Raw genomic sequence first — 18,159 nt, forward strand, 5'->3', positions numbered from 1 at the left:
CTAGTGCACGATGGAAATAATTTTAAGGAATCTAGCAGCAGTCTTGTAAATAGTGACCTACAGTCTTTGCAAAATCCTAATCTGAGACTGGCCTGTGACTAAAAGCTCAATGAATTGTCTTTAGATGTGAGAGGGTCTGAGACTGTAGTCTTTCAAAAATATTTTCCAAATCTTTGCAAAGTCTGGCAATGTAAGGTAGGCTTCAATCGCCAAGAAAACGCAGTCCTAGCCCCATTGTCTCTAACCACTAACGTGCGGACTCACTATTCAGATCTGGTATTTTTGAATCTGCAATGTTACTGGCTTTATTATGACATTCTCTTCGATGAAAGTGGAGTTAATAAATGTTGATGGACCCAAACTTTGGCTACCAGTGTAGTAGCCTAACAAGCATTTATTTTAAAGTGGCACACATCCACTCATGACAATGTAGCCGGCTGATTCGCGCGGCTCAATTCAACTGACAGGCTCGGTTTCCGGCTCTGCGGGAAGTTCTTATCTCGGACTGCCTGTGCGCACCATAGACCTAAAAGAATGTGTGCACACAGACTCGCTAGAGTTGACTTGTGGAGTGGATGCCTACAAAATTGTAAGTTATAGGCCTACAACTTTTGGCAGCTAAGATGTCTAGGACTAGCTTAAGATGTCTGTGTGTGGCGCTGTTTATCATTTTAAATTAGATTGTAGTAGGACTCAACTGATCCGGGTTAATGATGCTAGAGACTCGCGACTCATGGGTTAATTTAAAGACACGGGTGAAAGATCCGGGTGAGTCAGGACTCAACCAGCTCTAATTTAAATAAGGAATACAGCCGTACATGTATAAACCGAGTCAGAAGAAGGTTCTGACGAAGATGAAGTGCAGCAGATTCCCCAACAGAATGAATGTGTTAGATTGGTAAGTTTTATCAGTACATTTCTTAGTAGCCTATAGTAACTCTCCAAAGTTAGCTGTAATAACGCTAGCATTACAACGTCTCTGCCATAGACCACATATCTAGATACTAGCATCGTAAGAGCAGTTTAACAAGAATTATTAATCGAAGGTATGCAAATGAGAGGGGGTGTATCTAAAGGGGGATGGGCGCCTATTACGTGTTATCTGAGCTCTGTTCAGATTGGAGCATTTCAACACGGCTGTTTCTATTTCTCAATTTGCAAACGAAAGCAGGCGGGGGACGCGGTAAAGTCTTTGGTGTTGTCTTTTGGACACTGCTCGCAGCCTAAATTCAACAGGAACAAGGTGAATGTGGTTTTGAATTCTAGGACTCCTTTAATAGAACAATGTGGATTCTTGCAACTTCCATAGAAACAGAGCAGAGACTGTATAATGCTCTATTTAGCATTGAGTATTGTGTCACGTTTAATATAACATGGTCAAAAGACATAGCCGTAACGTTGCTCCACAACTCGAAATAGGTGGGCGGTCACGCACGTAAAGTCACGTCACGGACAGTCAAATCCGATCTGAGTGTTGGGAGCTGTTCAGACTGAGACGCATCTGTCCATATCCGATACGAATGCGATATGAAACTACCTCCTGGATGTGGTTTGCAACCGTTTCGCAAAAATCGGATTTCATGTGACCTGTCACTGTTCAGACTTCAAAAGTGACATCCGATACAAATCTGAATGGGCTAAAAATCGGATTTTGGCTGGCAGTCTGAACGCAGCCTTATATTAGAACGTTCTTAGAGTGCTCCTAAGTTCTTAGCACTTAGCTAAGAGCTTCTTAACGAATCTGGGAAACCCGGCCATTGTAGTTAGCAAACCTGGAGTTTATTGCAGAAACTGTAAGAAGACACAGCTGTCCCCTTACCAGCTCTTGTCAGTGCTGTTATTTCGGGGAATAGCTAACATACTGTTATACTTTGTAGGTCAGTGTGCATGCACAGTAAAATATGATGTAATAAAAGAGTACACACCATTATCCAGACTTGTAGTATTACACCCTGTTAGAAAGAAATAAAAGTTAGTTTTGCCTTTGGGAAATTAGCATATTTTTTTTTTTACCTTGAAATAATGTTTCCAAAATAATTTTGACGGCTGCACTCTGAGCAGATCTTATAGCTCATAAAATAGTTCTGTTTGGACAGGACTAACTTCTGACTTTGGACTTGTAAAACGTAAAACGGTCCGTAAAAATGTCTCGGGTAATATTAATCCCAGCTCTGTAAATGTATGTAGATATACATATACCATCATTAAACCTAGTTTCCCGTGTTCTTTTTTTTTTGAGCATGGAAGTTGTTGAATTGTCTTATCAGATAATTGATTCTGTCATTTAGTTTAGGCCTACCCCAATCCCTGAAATCCTCCCCCACCTAAAGGTAGGGTATGGATGATCTTTTTTGGCCATTTTTGCAAAATCACTTGAAATCCTATTCCTAACCCACTTACAGCCACTAAATTAGAAGCACTGAAATGGAAATTAAACACAGCAATCATCTGTGGAAAGAGCAGGGCCATACAGAAATGTCTTAATCCTGTGGGAATTGGACATTTATATTATTGATATCCTGTGGTAAAATGGCATTACCTCCACATAAAACTAATCCTATCCGAAAAGGGCTTTAGAAGTTGCTGTTCGGGTAGGAACACTGCTGTCACAACACATCATATTCAAAGCAGGGTAAAGTCATTTTGGCAGATCACCAATAGTAGCACATGTATTTGGTACTCATGCTTAAATACTTAGACTAAGTATATTTACTTAAAGTATATTTACTTAAAGTTCAGTTTATTAACTAAAACTATTTAGTAAGGTAGACAGGTGATGTGGTTAAAACTATGAAAACCTGTGCCATGCCTAACTTCAGTCACATAGCCTGAACAGAAATGATATCAGGCATCATCTATTAATGCAAGGAACGTCTGTCTGTGTGTCATTCTGTCTGTGTGTTCCACGCATAACTCTCGAACCACTCATCCGACTGACCTAAATTTTAACACGCTGATCTTGCAACAATATGCCGACACACACACACGTCGGTAGCATTCTGTTAAAATGTGCATTTAAAACAGCCGCTCTTGCCTCTATCTGGGCATCGGCTGTGGGCATAACATTCATTCAAACATCACTTCCGAGTTCATAGCACTGGCATAGTTATGGTCATGCGGTTAGCTTTAGGCTATCATTTCCCCAAAACAGCAAAAACGCGTATGAAATGTGTCTACTATTGCCATTAGCTGCAACTCAAACGCCTTTCCCCTTCACTTTTTTTACTTTGCAAAGAGAGTAAAAAGCTCTACTAACTGCACAGGCCTGATTCTACATCATCATCATCACCAATCTAACATGATCTACCTGCATCAACGTCATTGGGCAACAAGTTTCTTGGAAAACATTGTTTGTACGGGCACTGCACTAGTATAGTTTGCAGAGTTATTGTAATCTCACTATGAAAATCCAATCTTGAAAGGAAGCAAAATTATTCAAAAGGGAAAAATGAAAATTAATTAATTAATTAATTAATCTCATAAAGAAATAAATATTCCTAAAAAATATACAGAATCAATGTAACAAAAACATGTTCCTATTCAACTTGTTCAATGCAACACTAAATCACTTTTCCTCTGTCACACGCACACTATTTGTTTATCCAGCAAATAATGATGTCCACAGACAAGGTAGACTATGTTGCATGATTTTATTAAAGTATGAAGTATTGTGACATTGAAACAAGTCAAATTTTTAGTTTCATATGTCTCATTCCAACGAACTACAGATCCACTACCCGATCTGGTAAACTTACATATTAGCGTGGTTATAGTCGATAGAGGGCCGTAAAGCGAATGCAGAATTTCCATTCACCCTGTTACGAGTTGATGAACCACCAAAATGATTTTGGAAACATTATTTTAAGGTACAAAGAGGGGAAGCTAGAATCATTCAAATATTTGGAAATCCGTGGAGAAAACATCATGCCCTCCATAAAAATGGAGTCTATTGTCCTTTAGAAATGGACTGATATTTCTCAGGAATGCTTCCACAGCTGACGTCTCACTACCCATAACCTATATGAGGGATTCTTGAAAGAGCTGTTTTCAAGAGGATTTTTTTTAAGACAGAGAGGGACGCTCCTCTTTAGTTTGACTGAATCGTGCACTCGTAGTAAATGGTGCACTCATTTTAGTAAATAGTGCGGCGGCCACTGTAAGATAAAATGAGCTCAGAATTTAGCAAATGATCCTAGCCTGGGTGTTCCCATGCTGCCTTGCACGCTTTGATTCACGCTGCTAAGGCAGCCAGGAAACTACCGCCCTAATTTTTGCCCGAGATAGGGAACCAATCACAGAACAGGGGGAAAAGTAAGACGATGATGAGCTATACACAGACGCAGTTGATAGACATCCGTGGCACCAAATAAACGGATCTGGGCATTTTTTTCAAATAAGAGAAAATGAACGTTTGGTTCCCAGACCACGTCTCATTGAGAAGTGGTGGCGCTAGCCAGGCTAAAATGATCCCACAATTTCATAAAATGACTGGGAGGAAAAACTCACTCCAAGCTGAGCTCAAAACTTGAGAACCATAACATCCTTTCTTTACCATCACAAAGGTATAAACATTTCTGTTTGTCTGCTGAGACCCTCTCCATAGTAGTAATGATTGTTTGAGTCCAGTTCTTCATGGCTTAAAGGAACACTTCACCGTTTTTTCATATTAAACTACATTTTTCCCTTAACTAAGACAAGTTGACATACCTCTCACGTTTCAATGCGTGCACTCACTGGCTCTGGCACGCGGCTCTACTTTGATAGCACTTAGCTAGCTCAGTTCATTCATTAGGATCCAAACAGAGATGAAGTTAAGCGACCAAACACCTCCATGTTTTCCCTTTTAAAATACAGTTACACAAGTAATCACACGACCAAGTATGGTGAGACAAAATAAAACGTGGTGCATTTAAGCAGGTAAGAGGGATAACTATATTGTGTGGCGGAATAACACTTGGGAGCACTTAGACTCGGCGCAGTAATATCCTCACTCCAAAGTGAAACTGAAAGTGCAAGAGTGATGATTACTGCGTCAAATGCTCCCAAGTGTTATTCCGCCACACAACATTGTTATCCCTCTTACCCGCTTAGAAATACACCACGTTTTATTTTGTCTCACCATACTTGGTCGTGTGACTACCATACTCACCATACTTGGTCGTGTGACTACTCGTGTTCCTGTATTTTAATAGGAAAAACATGGAGGTGTTTGGTCATTTCTAACTTCATCTCTGTTGGATCCTAATGAATGAAGTGGGCTAGCTAAGTGCTATCAAAGTAGCGCTGGGCACCAGAGGCAGGGAGTGCACGCATTGAAACGTGAGAGGTATGTATCAACTCGTCTTAGTTAAGGGAATAACGTAGTTTAATAAGAAAAAATGGTGAAGTCTTCCTTTTAAGAGTGGTTCATTTTGAGCAAGCGCAACTGCTCCCAAAGGTTAAGGCATGTGCTATTCAGAGTTGAATGCATAGGGTCTTACTCATGCTTGAATATCGATTGACATGATGTTGGTCCTCAACAGAGATGTTCGCTCATTATGAAGTTTCCCTTTCAACTTGTGATGTCTCTGAGGCACCACCAGTGACCGTATTCTCTTCCTCTTCACTTTATCAATAGCAACATTTATATCACTATATCTTGAAAATTTGAAAGTGATACTGTTGAAAATATTAAGCAACTTGAGTCCAACTATTACAGGAATATTCACACAAGTCTAATAATGTGCCTCTTTTGTACATCACAGTTAGATGTTACTAAGCCTGTAACTTTAACTCTGACAAGCAGACCTATATTTTGTTTGTAATAAGTACATTGTTTATATTGATTAGGTATAACCACAAAAATGTGATTTTGCTTATATGTCCATGGATAAATGTTTTACCTTCTGATGGCTTACACATCCAGTTTTGCATGATCCAGAGAGATATGTTATATGTTGGAGAAAGGGTTCCATTGAAGATTAAGTTGTACTCGCCGTTATGCTTCTTCACCTCGAAGGGTGCATGTGTGCATCTGTGTCCATCCTCGCATGTGAGTACTTCATGGTCTGGCATGGAAATTGCACATAAATGCAGCTCACAGGTCTTAAATGGGTGCTCATTTAATATTGTATATCACTATCAGTCACCAATTAGAGTTCAAGTATGAAAGTGTCCTATGTACTTCTGCTACATACCATGTTTGCTTAAGTCAACATTGAATATCCACAGATTTTCAAATGCTGAAGTACAATCCTTCATGTCTAATAAGGAGAACAGAAATATGCTGATTATTGATATTTTGATACATAGTCTTGTGTAGTCTAGTCTTGTCAGGACATGGATGCTTTCTATTATAGTACCTTGACATCGTTTACTGCTGTTCGCATTAATGTGTTGTGAGGAAGTGAGTTCATTGATGACAGCAATTCTTGAGAATTGACAAGCTGTGTGATGGAAACACATACAAATTAAAATTACAATCAATCATAATGTTGTCCTGCCCAAAATATCTCATTTGTGTGAATCACTGAGTTAAAATGACACATAAGTGGCACATATTGACATACTGTAGTGAGCTAGTAAAGTGTCAAAGCAGTGTAATACAAGGGTGATTCCGCGAAATCGGTGCCTTTTAGCGTCCCTAACAGAAAATCAGTTATAAAATTGCTTTAATAATGAATAAATGTGGAATTTAAAAACTCTTCATGTTACTGCAGATCCTATCATCTATATAAGATAAAGTAAAATCCAATAAATTACTATTTAAAATATTTTATAACACATTTTATATGCTAAAGGTAAGGATTTTGGCCTGTCCCACGCTATGGTTGTTATTTTTCAACATAACTTCTCATTTATAAGATGTGGGCACAAAGATACTATTTTCACAGTTTTATATTGTTTCAAGTGTAATCTCATTGTTAAGTAATAGTTTTGACATATATATATATATATATATTTTAGAAATATTAGTGATTTATCATTGTCAATTCATTGTCCCTCATTTCATACCAGTCCTGTTACTATCACCAAACCCCCCCTATAAAATAATAGTACAAACCAGAAGTGGATTCCACTTCCATTTTTTATGTTTTATCAGCAGAGGTAGAGCGGGGTCAACATACAACATCAGTCCTGTTACCATTATTTAACGTATAAATATAAACAATTATTTATTAATCCTGATATTACCAATATCTAGAGGTAATAACCTTTCAGATGACACGCCATGTGCATTTCTAACCTTGACCTGTTAGCTAGCAATGAGCAGATTAGCATGAAATCCTCAGTCCTGTTACTAATGCCAATTATAATCTAAAACAGATCATTCTAAAAAAAATCTAAATATGACATAATCTCAATGAGAAGAGGGACCAAAATACTATTTAGATATGTATAAATTGTTGCACAATTGTAATTGGACGTGTTGTTACAGTGGTAGCAGGACTGAGGAAATTATGAAAACATTAAATAAATAAACAGTCATAAATGGTTAATGGTATAGCTTGAGTTGCCCCCACATAATTTTTTTGTACTATGAAGATGTCTTATTGGGGTATTGAAAAAAAAAAAAAAAAGTTTGGAACAACTTTATTTAAAAAAAAAATAAAGTCAAAAGATAAAAAATCACCGCTCATCCGTGTGAGGTGCAGGATTAAGAGTGACTGGATATTTAAGAGAAGAATCCGCACACTTCAAGTCTTTGTGAAAAAATAGCTTTACTGATAGCAAGCTTTCGGTCGTTAGACCTTCTTCAGGCAGAAGGTCTAACGACCGAAGAAGGTCTAACGACCGAAAGCTTGCTATCAGTAAAGCTATTTTTTCACAAAGACTTGAAGCGTGCGGATTCTTCTCTTAAAAAAAATAATAAAGTCGAAAAGGCACCGATTTCGCGGAATCACCCACAACTAGTTTCCTATGATATGAATTGAGGTGGTGGTGGTGGCTCTGGTAGGCTAATCCAACTGATTTCTCGTGTGGTAAATGGCCTCTGTCTTAGATATTTGGATGAAACATACCTTCTGATTTCTTCGCAAAGAAGCTATGGCTAGCAAATGACATTGCTATTGTTGTCCATAAGAAACCCCACATATAGCCTAATTGAGCAGTCATTTTGTCTGTAATATAAACAAAATCGTCATAGCCTACTATACTGAACAGACTTTCTCTATGAAGATCTTTATATTAAAGAATGTGTCTTCATTTTAACATGGAAAACTCCTGAAATGTGTTAAGGGGATAGTTCGGGTTTTTACACATCAAACTCTATGGCATCCCCACCACCAGTGTAGTACATCAACACTGACTTACCCTCAACAGTGTCCCGTGGGCCGAGTTTCTGTCCAATTTTGTTGCTGACGAAAGTAGTCCGGCCAATTGGCTGGGGTCACGAAAATAAATCGTTTTTTTCCTCAAAACAATTAAAAACAGTGACACATTTGCATTACAAAAACGTTGTCCACACGCAGTGATAGGAATCGAGAAAAATAGTGCCAAGTTCCTGGACAACGTTTTTGTGGTGCAAATATATCACTCTTGAACCCATATGGTTTTGAGAAGAAAAACGCTTTACTTTCGTGACCCCATCAACTTGCCGGACTACTTTCTTCAGCATCAAAAAACGGCTTGATCTCAGCTCACAGGACGCTATCGGGGGGGTAAGTCAGTGCTGATGCACAACATTGCTGACAGGGAACCCATATAACTTTGTGTCTTAAAACCCGAACTATCCCTTTAATATCACATAAAACACACATTTCAATACACTGAAGGCATTAAAGCAACATAGTTGGATAATTGATATAGGCATGGATTTTCTATGGAATTTAGTACGTAGATGGCACCCAACTTGTCAAAAACTGACAAAAAGGGTCCTAATTCCACCTGATGCCAAATGTAGCATTCCGGGCACACACTGGCAATGTCAGAGACTTCATTCTCCATACTCTGAGTCAGTGTAGCATGAGCATGAGTTTGAAGGTGTTATCTGAAGGTAAAAGAACTGCACTGTGTTGCTTAAAAAAATATCCAGAAACATAATAAGGAGCATGCTTACTGCAAGCTAACCAGGAAGGCGTGCATCTATTCTTTCACAGTTTATAGAAATAAAACTTGAATATCACATCACCCAATAATCTTACCTGTCAGTTGGAGCGAGAGATGCGTTTCCTGCCCTTGAAACCAAAGAGAAAATCATCCAGAAGCCCATATTTAACTTGCAAATTAGAAGTGTGCATACCTACAAGCCATGCATTGTTTTCATTCCTGGAGCGAACTGTATATTTGCCTGTTGAAACAAATAGTATAAAGGTGACCAATAGGAAGTCGATTAGGGTTATTACACACTGTTCTCGTTGAGGAAAGGTTGAAATGACTGTATGTACATACTGCGTTGTATTTAATTGTTTAATTTCACATTAGTTTGAAAGTGAAATCTAGCCTCGCCCAGATAGAACACTTGTAGGCCTATAATATGAAGGACAGTAGGTTGACATTCATGAATATTGTACACTGAACTTATATCAATAAGCTTGCCTTGTCTTGCCTAAGTAGCTTATCTGCATTTCATTGTGATATTCTTTTAATGGGGACGAATGATTCAATGTTTTTGGATTAAATTATCCAGAGACATAATATGTGAGGTGAACCTAACAGAAGCCTAATTTCATACTTTGCTGTGTGCATGCAAATTGTGTACAGCGGTAAAACTGGATTCATCTGTGCTTCTTTGTGGAACTTTAAATAAATGCAAAATCCTCCTTCATAGAGAATAGCGACCTGTTGTGAAGATTCTTTGTACAGCATGTTTAGTGCAGGACATGGGAACACTATCCCACCCCAGATAGGTAAGTGTTCCTGTGACGGTTTTGGGTCTTTTGAGAGGGGTCTAAATACAGGTACAGTATTCAGCTTACTTGTTATGAATTAATTTTCTGCTTTATGGTTTGTATATTTATGTTTTTTGTTTATTTTCATTATATTTGATGTTGTTATTGATATAATTGTTATTTAGTATTTTACTTAATGTAGGCTTACTAACTTCTGAAAATGTTAATTGTAATGTTTATATTCTGGATGAAGTTGCTTGGGAAAGAAGCATCTGCTAAATACAATAACTATAACCAAAGTCGAAGCCTTACATACAGCTCAGAAAATAGTGTGTTTGTATCGCCCTCCAGTGTTCAAAAGCAAATGCACACAACAGACTGTGGGGTGCTCAGTGTTATTAGGACATACAGGAAGGCCTGATCAAATGGGTTATTGGCTGTACAATGATTTACACAGCACATTTTTAAACAACGGAAGTCGCACCAAAGTGTCTTACATTAACTGAGGTAAATCATTGTTATTATTTGATTTGAACTAAAGCACTGCTACAACAACAACAACAACAAAAAGAACAACAACACAAACAAAAAAGCATGTTTTGTCACACATTAACAGTGGTATAACTCAGAATGAGGTTTTTATTCAGAAGTATGTTGCTTCGAACGATGCTCACACATCTTTTTTTTTTTTTTTTGCAAGCCAAACTCGCCAGGACAATGAGTGCCTTGCTCCTTTATTGACTTCAGACAGGTGAAATTGACGAGTGACAACAAAACAGAAAGATACTAATCTATCTTAAATGATATATAACACGCTATATATTCACACATTAAACTTACACGCTACATTAACATCAGAATAGCATTACTTTTTATTTTTTTATATTTTTTTATCCCACCACCACCCCCCCACAATGGAGGACTAACTTTTTTTTATTATTGTTGTTCTTATTGTTATTGTTATCATTTTCTTCTTCTTTCTCTTCCTTTTTCATCTTTTCTTTTCTTTGCCATCATAGTAACAGTCATTATAGAAAATATGGCATTCACATAATTCATGAGAAAACAAGAAGATAATCCAAATAAAGCAGAAAACAAAGAATAAAAATAAATGAATACCTCCTCTTTTCTTCTAGGAAGTGTTACCTTTTTTATAAATCGTCGTTGCTTTTTAGCTTATTAGTTATCAATTTATCCATCTACCAATCTATTAATTCAATCTTTCCAACATTCTGCTTCTTTGAGTTTAGTCCACCTTTCAACATATATAACATTTTTAGACTCATATGCAATTTCACATTCAATCTTACAATAGGCCTACAGTTTAACATAATTTTTAAATCTTTTTACTATTTGATCTAAAGAGAAACATTTTTCCAAGTAGAATAATTATATTTTTTATATTATCTGTCTCTGACAGGTTACCAAGTAACACTGTAAACATATCTATATGTAATTGGATGTTATATTCAGTTAGCCATTTCTGGACTTCTATCCAAAATAACCCCGCTGTTGAACAATACCAAAATAAATGCTCCACTGATTCTTCCTCTTCTTGGCAGAAACGACAATTTGGAGATGATTCTATTCCCCATATATATAGCATCTTTTTTGTTTCCAAGTATTTATATATCAGTCTATATTGAAAATATCTAGCTTTATTATCCAGTGTTGTCTTATTTAACTCTCTAAATACTTGTTTCCATGGTATGGGGATATCCAGAAGTCGTTCCCACTTATTAAAAAGTGTATGGTACATTTACAATTTTATTATTTTTTAAATTAAAATAATACATTTCCTTATTTATTTTTGTTTGAGTGATCCATTTGGGTGATTTCATATGAGGTCTGCATACCAGATATGATCCGAGCATGTTTTTTATATATTTTTTCCAGAGCTGAGGTATTGATCCGATTAGCTGGTTATACTGTTGCAATGTACCTATATCACCAAACCTCTGTGTTACTTGTGTATATGACAAGATTCTACCCTCCTCAACTATATCCTTAACAAAAATGATTCCTTTTTTAAACATATTCCCCCAAAAATAATATTTCCTCTCAGCAATATATTACAATTTAACCATAGCATTTGTTGTAATACTTGCTCCGTGTTATCAGGTGGATGGTACTGAAATTGTAACCAACTCATCAAGGCCTCTGACAGAAAACTTGAGATCTTGGTGAAAATATTTTGTATCAATGTATATTGTATATTTTCCAATTGTAAAAAAGGAAAATAATTTTCAAATATTGGATGTGCCTTTTGCAGAAGTTGGCTTGAAAACCAGTTTTTATTAAAGTAAAGTTTTGGTATAAGGGAAGCTTTCAATGATATATTTAAAGCCTTCAGATTCAATAGCTTAATGCCCCCTATTTCATAGTCGTTATGTAAATATATGCGCTTAATTTTATCTTTTTTATTATTCCATATAAACTTAAATATATTTTGCTCATATTCTTTAAAAAAATTCCTCACCAGGGGTTGGCAATGCCTGCATTAAGTATGTGAACTGTGACACTATCGATGTGTTAATTAAGGTAGCTTTACCATAAATTGTTAATTTATTACCATACCATGGCTGCAAAATCTTAGAGACTCTACTGAGCTTATTACTGAAATTTATTATTGAGAGTTTTTCTATATTTTCTGGAATATGAATACCTAATACCTGTATAGGTCCATCCGTCCATTTGATGGGCATCTCACAAGGAAGAGTAAATTGTGTGTTCTTCAATCGTCCAAGCCTCAAAATATTGCATTTATCATAATTTGGTTTTAAACCTGACATTTTGGAAAAATTATTGAAGTCTATTATAAGATTTTGAAGAGATATAATATCAGGATTAATCATAAAGGTTGTGTCATCTGCGTACATAGAAATTTTGGATTGTAGATCTTGTATTTTCAATCCTTTGATATTTGTATTAGCTCTAATCTTATTTGCAAGTATCTCTATTGCTATAATAAATAGATAAGGCGATAAGGGGCACACATCTTGATGGGACTGTGTATTCAGCCATCTCATTCAGCATCTTTGGTAGCTTCAATGAGGCTAAAACAACTGATCAGAAGCCTTCAGGATGTTTGGCAAAAATGTAACGTGTTATTGGGCTGCAACTTATGATAATGTTCATTGTTGATCACACACTAACTACACCACCGCACTGTTTTTACTCTCTCCAGCTTCTACTTGGTCTTTGCTCCATTGTGAGGGAAAACTCCTGCCCCCATTCAGCCAAACAATCCAAGGCCTTCCAAGTAGAGATCTCATCTGTAGCTTTGTGCAACAATGGAGCGACTGCTACCAGCAGCCAGGCAGATTTTTAACAGCCCAAGACCTTCAGCACTGAAGCGCAGTGCACCCCCACGCCCTCCCCCTCCGCATGCAAAAGGATCACCTAAGCAGCAACAACTTCATGAGAGTATTGTATGATGTTCTGTGGGTCCCTGCAATAGAAATGGTAGTGACAGTAGTTTTGAGAACATGCCGGGACCCAGTAAGCCTATGTCATTTTCTATTCCTGTTCTGACAAGTAATAAGACTAGCACATCGAGCCTACAGGGTAAACCAGTCAAATCTCCTACCTGTACCACTACAGCCTCAGATTTCCCCAGTGGATCATAGCTCCCCAACTCTTACAGCAAAACTAGCTCTCCTAAACATCAGATCTCTTTCAAACAAATCATTCTTAATTAATGATCTTATTTGCACATACAACCTTGATTTTTTACTCTTAACTGAGACATGGTTAGACCAAGCAAACAGTGCTGCTACCCTCATCGAATCTGCTCCACCAAATTTCAGTTTTTTGAGTGCTACCAGAGCAAATAAAAGAGGAGGGGGGATAGCTACAATTTTCAAGGCATCCTTTCAGTGCAATCAGTCATCATTTGGTGAATTTACTTCATTTGAATATCTGTGTGCAAGCATTAAGTCTTCTCCTCAGATTTTATTACTGACTATTTACAGGCCTCCAAAACATTCAGCTAAAGTCTTTCTTGAAGAGTTCGGTGAACTGCTATCAGTCATTTGCATAGAGTTTGACTGTCTTATTATATCAGGGGATCTAAACCTACATGTGGATAATCCTGAAAACAATTATGCCAAGGAATTCATTGCACTAATCGACACTTTCTCCCTAACACAGCATATACAGGAGCCAACACACTCTCAAGGCCATACACTCGACCTCGTTATCACAAATTCTATTTCTACAGTGGTTACCTGTTAAAAGTCGCATTGACTTCAAAATTCTACTTCTCACATACAAAGCCATAAATGGCAGAGCACCCGAATATATTAAAGATCTTCTAGTCCCATATAATCCACCTAGACCCTTACGATCACAAAATACTGGACTTCTTGTAATTCCAAGAATTTCAAAAACTACAGTAGGAGGCAGAGCCTTTTGTTACCGCGCACCCCTCCTCTGGAATAATCTTCCTCCCTCAATTCGATTAGCAGACACCCTCCCATTTTTAAGTCTAGACTTAAAACATATCTCTTTAGTGCTTCCTATAGTTAGGTATGGTGCAGTGTGGAACTTCAACCACCTCAGGGTCTTACTGGAACGGACCACCTCTGCTGTGGGCTTGTGTGACTGGTGCCCCAGTCATGCATCCCATGGTGGCTACTGACCACACCTGAGCTGGTGCTGACCACCCTCCACCATGCCTTAGTTATGCTGCTTTAGCATTGCGCTGTCATGGACTTCTTATGTGGCATGCCGTACAACTCCTCTTCTCCCCTCTCCCTCTGTCTCTCTCAACTCTCCCTCTTTCCTTCTCTCCCTGTCCTGTCCTCTATAGTGTAGCTTGGGGGGGAGGGTCCCGCGTGCTGTCTGTTGCGCGTGCGGGCATTTGTTCATTCACTGCGCATGCGGGCTTTTGTCCAATTGAGCCGTTTCGGTCATGGGCCTTCCCCGGGTGGGCTTGCGCATCATGTCTGGGCTGCGCGCCCGGATGGTGTGGCTGGGTGCTCTGGGCCGGTCGGGGTCCGTTCGCGGGTGGCGTTGCTCCTCCGCGGGGGGCCTCCCGTCGCCGTCTGTAGATGGGGGGGGGGGGGTGGGGTTCTTGTCGGCTCCATTCGGCAGTGGCTCTGCGTGGACGTATATTGGCGGTCTGGCTGGGGCATGCGGTCTGATCAGATGTGCACGGCTGTGCATTTTGTGGGATGGGGGGGACGGGGGAGGTGGGATTGCTGGGAGTGGATGGCGGAGGGGAGGGCTATGTTGCGGCATTGTATTGGGCTTGCGGCCCGGGCCTTCTTGGGGTGGTGTTTCTAGAGTGGAAGTCCAATGGTTTTAACGATTTTAATTACATTACACCAATGTCCAATGATTTTAACGATTTTAATTACACTACATCGCCTCCCTACGCCTCCCGACCCTGTCAACAGGATGACAGGATGACACGTCCAAAGACATGAAGCATTCTGGACTTTTGCTCTGGGGGCGCTGCTACCAGGGGGCCTGGGCGGCGGGGCGGATCAGATTGTGTGTCCTGGTCGGGCCGTGGTGTGTGTTCGCGCGGTGTTGTGGTTGGGATGGGGCTGGCGCGGGCCCCGTTCTCTCTGCTCGCGGATGGTGGTGGGGGGTTGTCTGCGGATGGGTGGCGCCGCCTGTGGGCGGACTCTGGCTGGCCATGCTCAGCCATGCTGCTCCGACGCGCGGTTCAGGGGTGGTGTGTGGGTTCGCCTGGGGGGGAGGCATTGGGGGGGGCATTGTGGGTGGGTGGATGTTGCGTGCGTGGTGGATGGGTGGATGTTTGCATGCGTGGTGGACGATGTACGGGATGCCTCTTCGGGTTTAACTGGGTAACCTATTCCTACGCACCTGTCCCCACAAAAGAGGTGTGTAAAAGCGTTTTGTAAACCCTCTATAGTATAACCATTTATATCACCATTGATATACTTATTAATACTTAATATGACTTACAGTAATACTAACACACTCTATTTCTCTTCCCTTTCCCCTATACCTCACCTGTGAGGTAAACCATTACCAGCCATCAACCATCTCAGTGCCTGTCCCTCATCACACCTGAAGTCACATCCCTATGACTGCCCTACCATCGCCTGCTGTGGTTCCCTGCCCGAATCTTTGGCCCTCGGATCTCAGCGACCCATCACCTTCCGAAATAACTAATGGATTACTAATGGACAATTTATTCCCTACACTGGACTATTTGAACGTTCATTCTCATTGTAACTTTCAAACTACAAATGACTGTACTGTAACTGACCCAAGGCAGATGGGTTGGGCCCTTGAGTCGTGGGTCTGTCTGAGGTTTCTTCCTATATGTATCTCCAATTCTAGGGAGTTTTTCCTTGCCCCTGTTACTCATGGGCTCTCTTTGAATGTCTAACACTCTGTAAAACGCCTTGAGACATGTGTAATGTATTGGCGCTCTATAAGCGACATTAAATTGAAATTGAAATTGACAAAGGGTCTCAATGTCTCCACAGCTGGCGTTATCTGATCATTTCTGCGTGTTCTTTGATGTGTCTATGTCCCCACACAGTCAGAACAGATCTATGTTGGTAAAAAGGAGAATCATAAATGATAAGACAAGTGTTCTTTTTGAGCAAGCACTCTCACAGACATCAAGTAATTTGTCAGACTCAGTAGAAGACTTATTGGATCACTTTAATGCAAAAATGGCAAACATTATGGATGGCATTGCTCCCTTAAAATCCAAGAAAGTTAAGGACAAACAGAAAGCACCATGGAAGCAAAATCCAGCGGTTAAACTCCTAAAAAGAGAGTGTAGGAAGACTGAAAGAAAATGGCGTAAATACAAACTTCAGATCCACTATGACATCCATAAAGACATGCTCCGCACATATAACTTTGAAATATGCAAAGCAAGACAATCTTTCTTTTCTAACATCATCAGTAGGAGTTCAAATAACACTCGTGTTTTATTTTCCACTGTCGAAAAGTTAACAAATCCTCCCTCACAATTAGCGCCCGAACTTCTCTCAACTAATAAATGCAATGAGTTTTCATCTTTTTTTAAAGGTAAAATTGACAAAATCAGACTCAATATATCTGCTAAATTATTCATTCAACACCCGGAACTTCCAGCTACAAATAGAGGGAAACTTAACTTGATGTCAGAGTTCAATTTGATAGACTACGAAACACTTGAAAAAACAGTACAGATTCTCAGCTCCTCCACGTGTGTCTTAGACACCCTGCCTACAAATTTCTTCAAAACTGTTTTTCACCTTATAGCCTCAGATGTCCTTCACATTGTAAATACATCACTGCTGTCTGGCACTTTTCCTAAGTCACTAAAAACAGCTGTTGTAAAGCCACTGCTCAAGAAGAATAACCTGGATGCCTCCATTTTAAACAATTACAGGCCCATATCCAATCTACCTTTTATTGGCAAAATTATTGAAAAAATAGTCTTTAATTACTAACCACCTTCCTAACATCAAATGGGTATTTTGATAACTTTCAGTCTGGTTTTCGGGCAAATCACAGCACTGAAACAGCCCTCATTAAGGTTTTCAATGACATACGTCTCAACACAGATTCTGGTAAAACATCAGTCCTAGTGCTACTGGACCTCAGCGCAGCATTTGACACTGTTGATCACAATATTTTACTACACAGACTAGAACACTGGGTTGGATTTACAGGCATAGTTCTAAACTGGCTCAAATCATATCTACAAGAAAGGAGCTTCTTTGTTGCCATCGGCAACTGTACCTCAACACCAACATCCTTGACCTGTGGTGTTCCCCAGGGGTCGATCTTGGGGCCACTATTATTCAACCTCTATATGCTCCCACTTGGACAAATCATCCAAAATAATTTGATTTCATATCATAGCTATGCAGATGACACACAAATTTACTTAGCTCTGTCACCAAAAGACTATGGTCCCCTTGAATCTCTATGTCAGTGTATAGAAAAAAATCAACACTTGGATGGCTCAAAATTTTCTTCAGCTGAACAAAGAAAAAACTGAAGCAATTATATTTGGTAAAAAGGAGGAAAGAATTAAGGTTGCCACTCTCCTTGAAACAAAAGGATTGAAAGCCAAGGATACTGTTAAAAATCTCGGTGTATTAATCAACAGTGATCTAAATTTCAACAGTCACATGAAAATGATAATTAAATCAGCTTTTTATCACCTCAAAAATATTGCCAAACTGAGAGGGCTAATGTCAGAACATGACTTAGAAAAACTCATTCATGCATTTATCTCTAGCAGGGTTGATTACTGCAATGGGCTTTTCACAGGCCTTCCTAAAAAGACTATCAAACAGCTTCAGATGATTCAAAATGCAGCAGCTAGGGTTCTCACAAAAACAAAAAGAACTGAGCACAT

The 18,159-nt window shown here is 39.1% G+C and overlaps 2 protein-coding genes across 3 annotated transcripts in view; one reads left to right on the top strand and one right to left on the bottom strand.

Annotated features, from left to right (window-relative positions):
* LOC134067975 (adhesion G protein-coupled receptor G3-like) overlaps positions 1-9,150 on the bottom strand; it is a 50,776-nt gene extending 41,626 nt beyond the window's left edge. Inside the window, exons 1-6 of one of the 2 annotated variants that reach the window (XM_062523468.1) lie at positions 9,123-9,150; positions 8,001-8,099; positions 6,342-6,425; positions 6,177-6,265; positions 5,883-6,047; positions 1,926-1,952 (exon numbers count right to left, since the gene is read on the bottom strand). In XM_062523468.1, coding sequence (XP_062379452.1) covers positions 1,926-1,952; positions 5,883-6,047; positions 6,177-6,265; positions 6,342-6,349 — 289 coding nt within the window. In that variant the 5' untranslated portion in view covers positions 6,350-6,425; positions 8,001-8,099; positions 9,123-9,150. The remainder of the gene's footprint in view (positions 1-1,925; positions 1,953-5,882; positions 6,048-6,176; positions 6,266-6,341; positions 6,426-8,000; positions 8,100-9,122) is intronic. The other variant, XM_062523467.1, reaches the window with a different exon arrangement.
* A 6,407-nt stretch (positions 9,151-15,557) lies between these two features.
* Positions 15,558-17,350, top strand: LOC134068036 (uncharacterized). Its single transcript, XM_062523539.1, has one exon. The coding sequence runs from the start codon at positions 16,268-16,270 to the stop codon at positions 17,240-17,242; it is 975 nt and encodes a 324-aa protein (XP_062379523.1). The 5' UTR covers positions 15,558-16,267; the 3' UTR covers positions 17,243-17,350.
* Positions 17,351-18,159: the final 809 nt, after the last annotated feature.

This window comes from Sardina pilchardus, chromosome 20 (genome assembly GCF_963854185.1).
Source record: "Sardina pilchardus chromosome 20, fSarPil1.1, whole genome shotgun sequence".
Taxonomy (NCBI): Eukaryota; Metazoa; Chordata; class Actinopteri; order Clupeiformes; family Clupeidae; genus Sardina; species Sardina pilchardus.

Bases quoted from the DNA above. Each gene is read 5' to 3' on its own strand.
- LOC134068036 (XM_062523539.1), top strand. From the start codon at position 16,268: ATGTCTCCACAGCTGGCGTTATCTGATCATTTCTGCGTGTTCTTTGAT.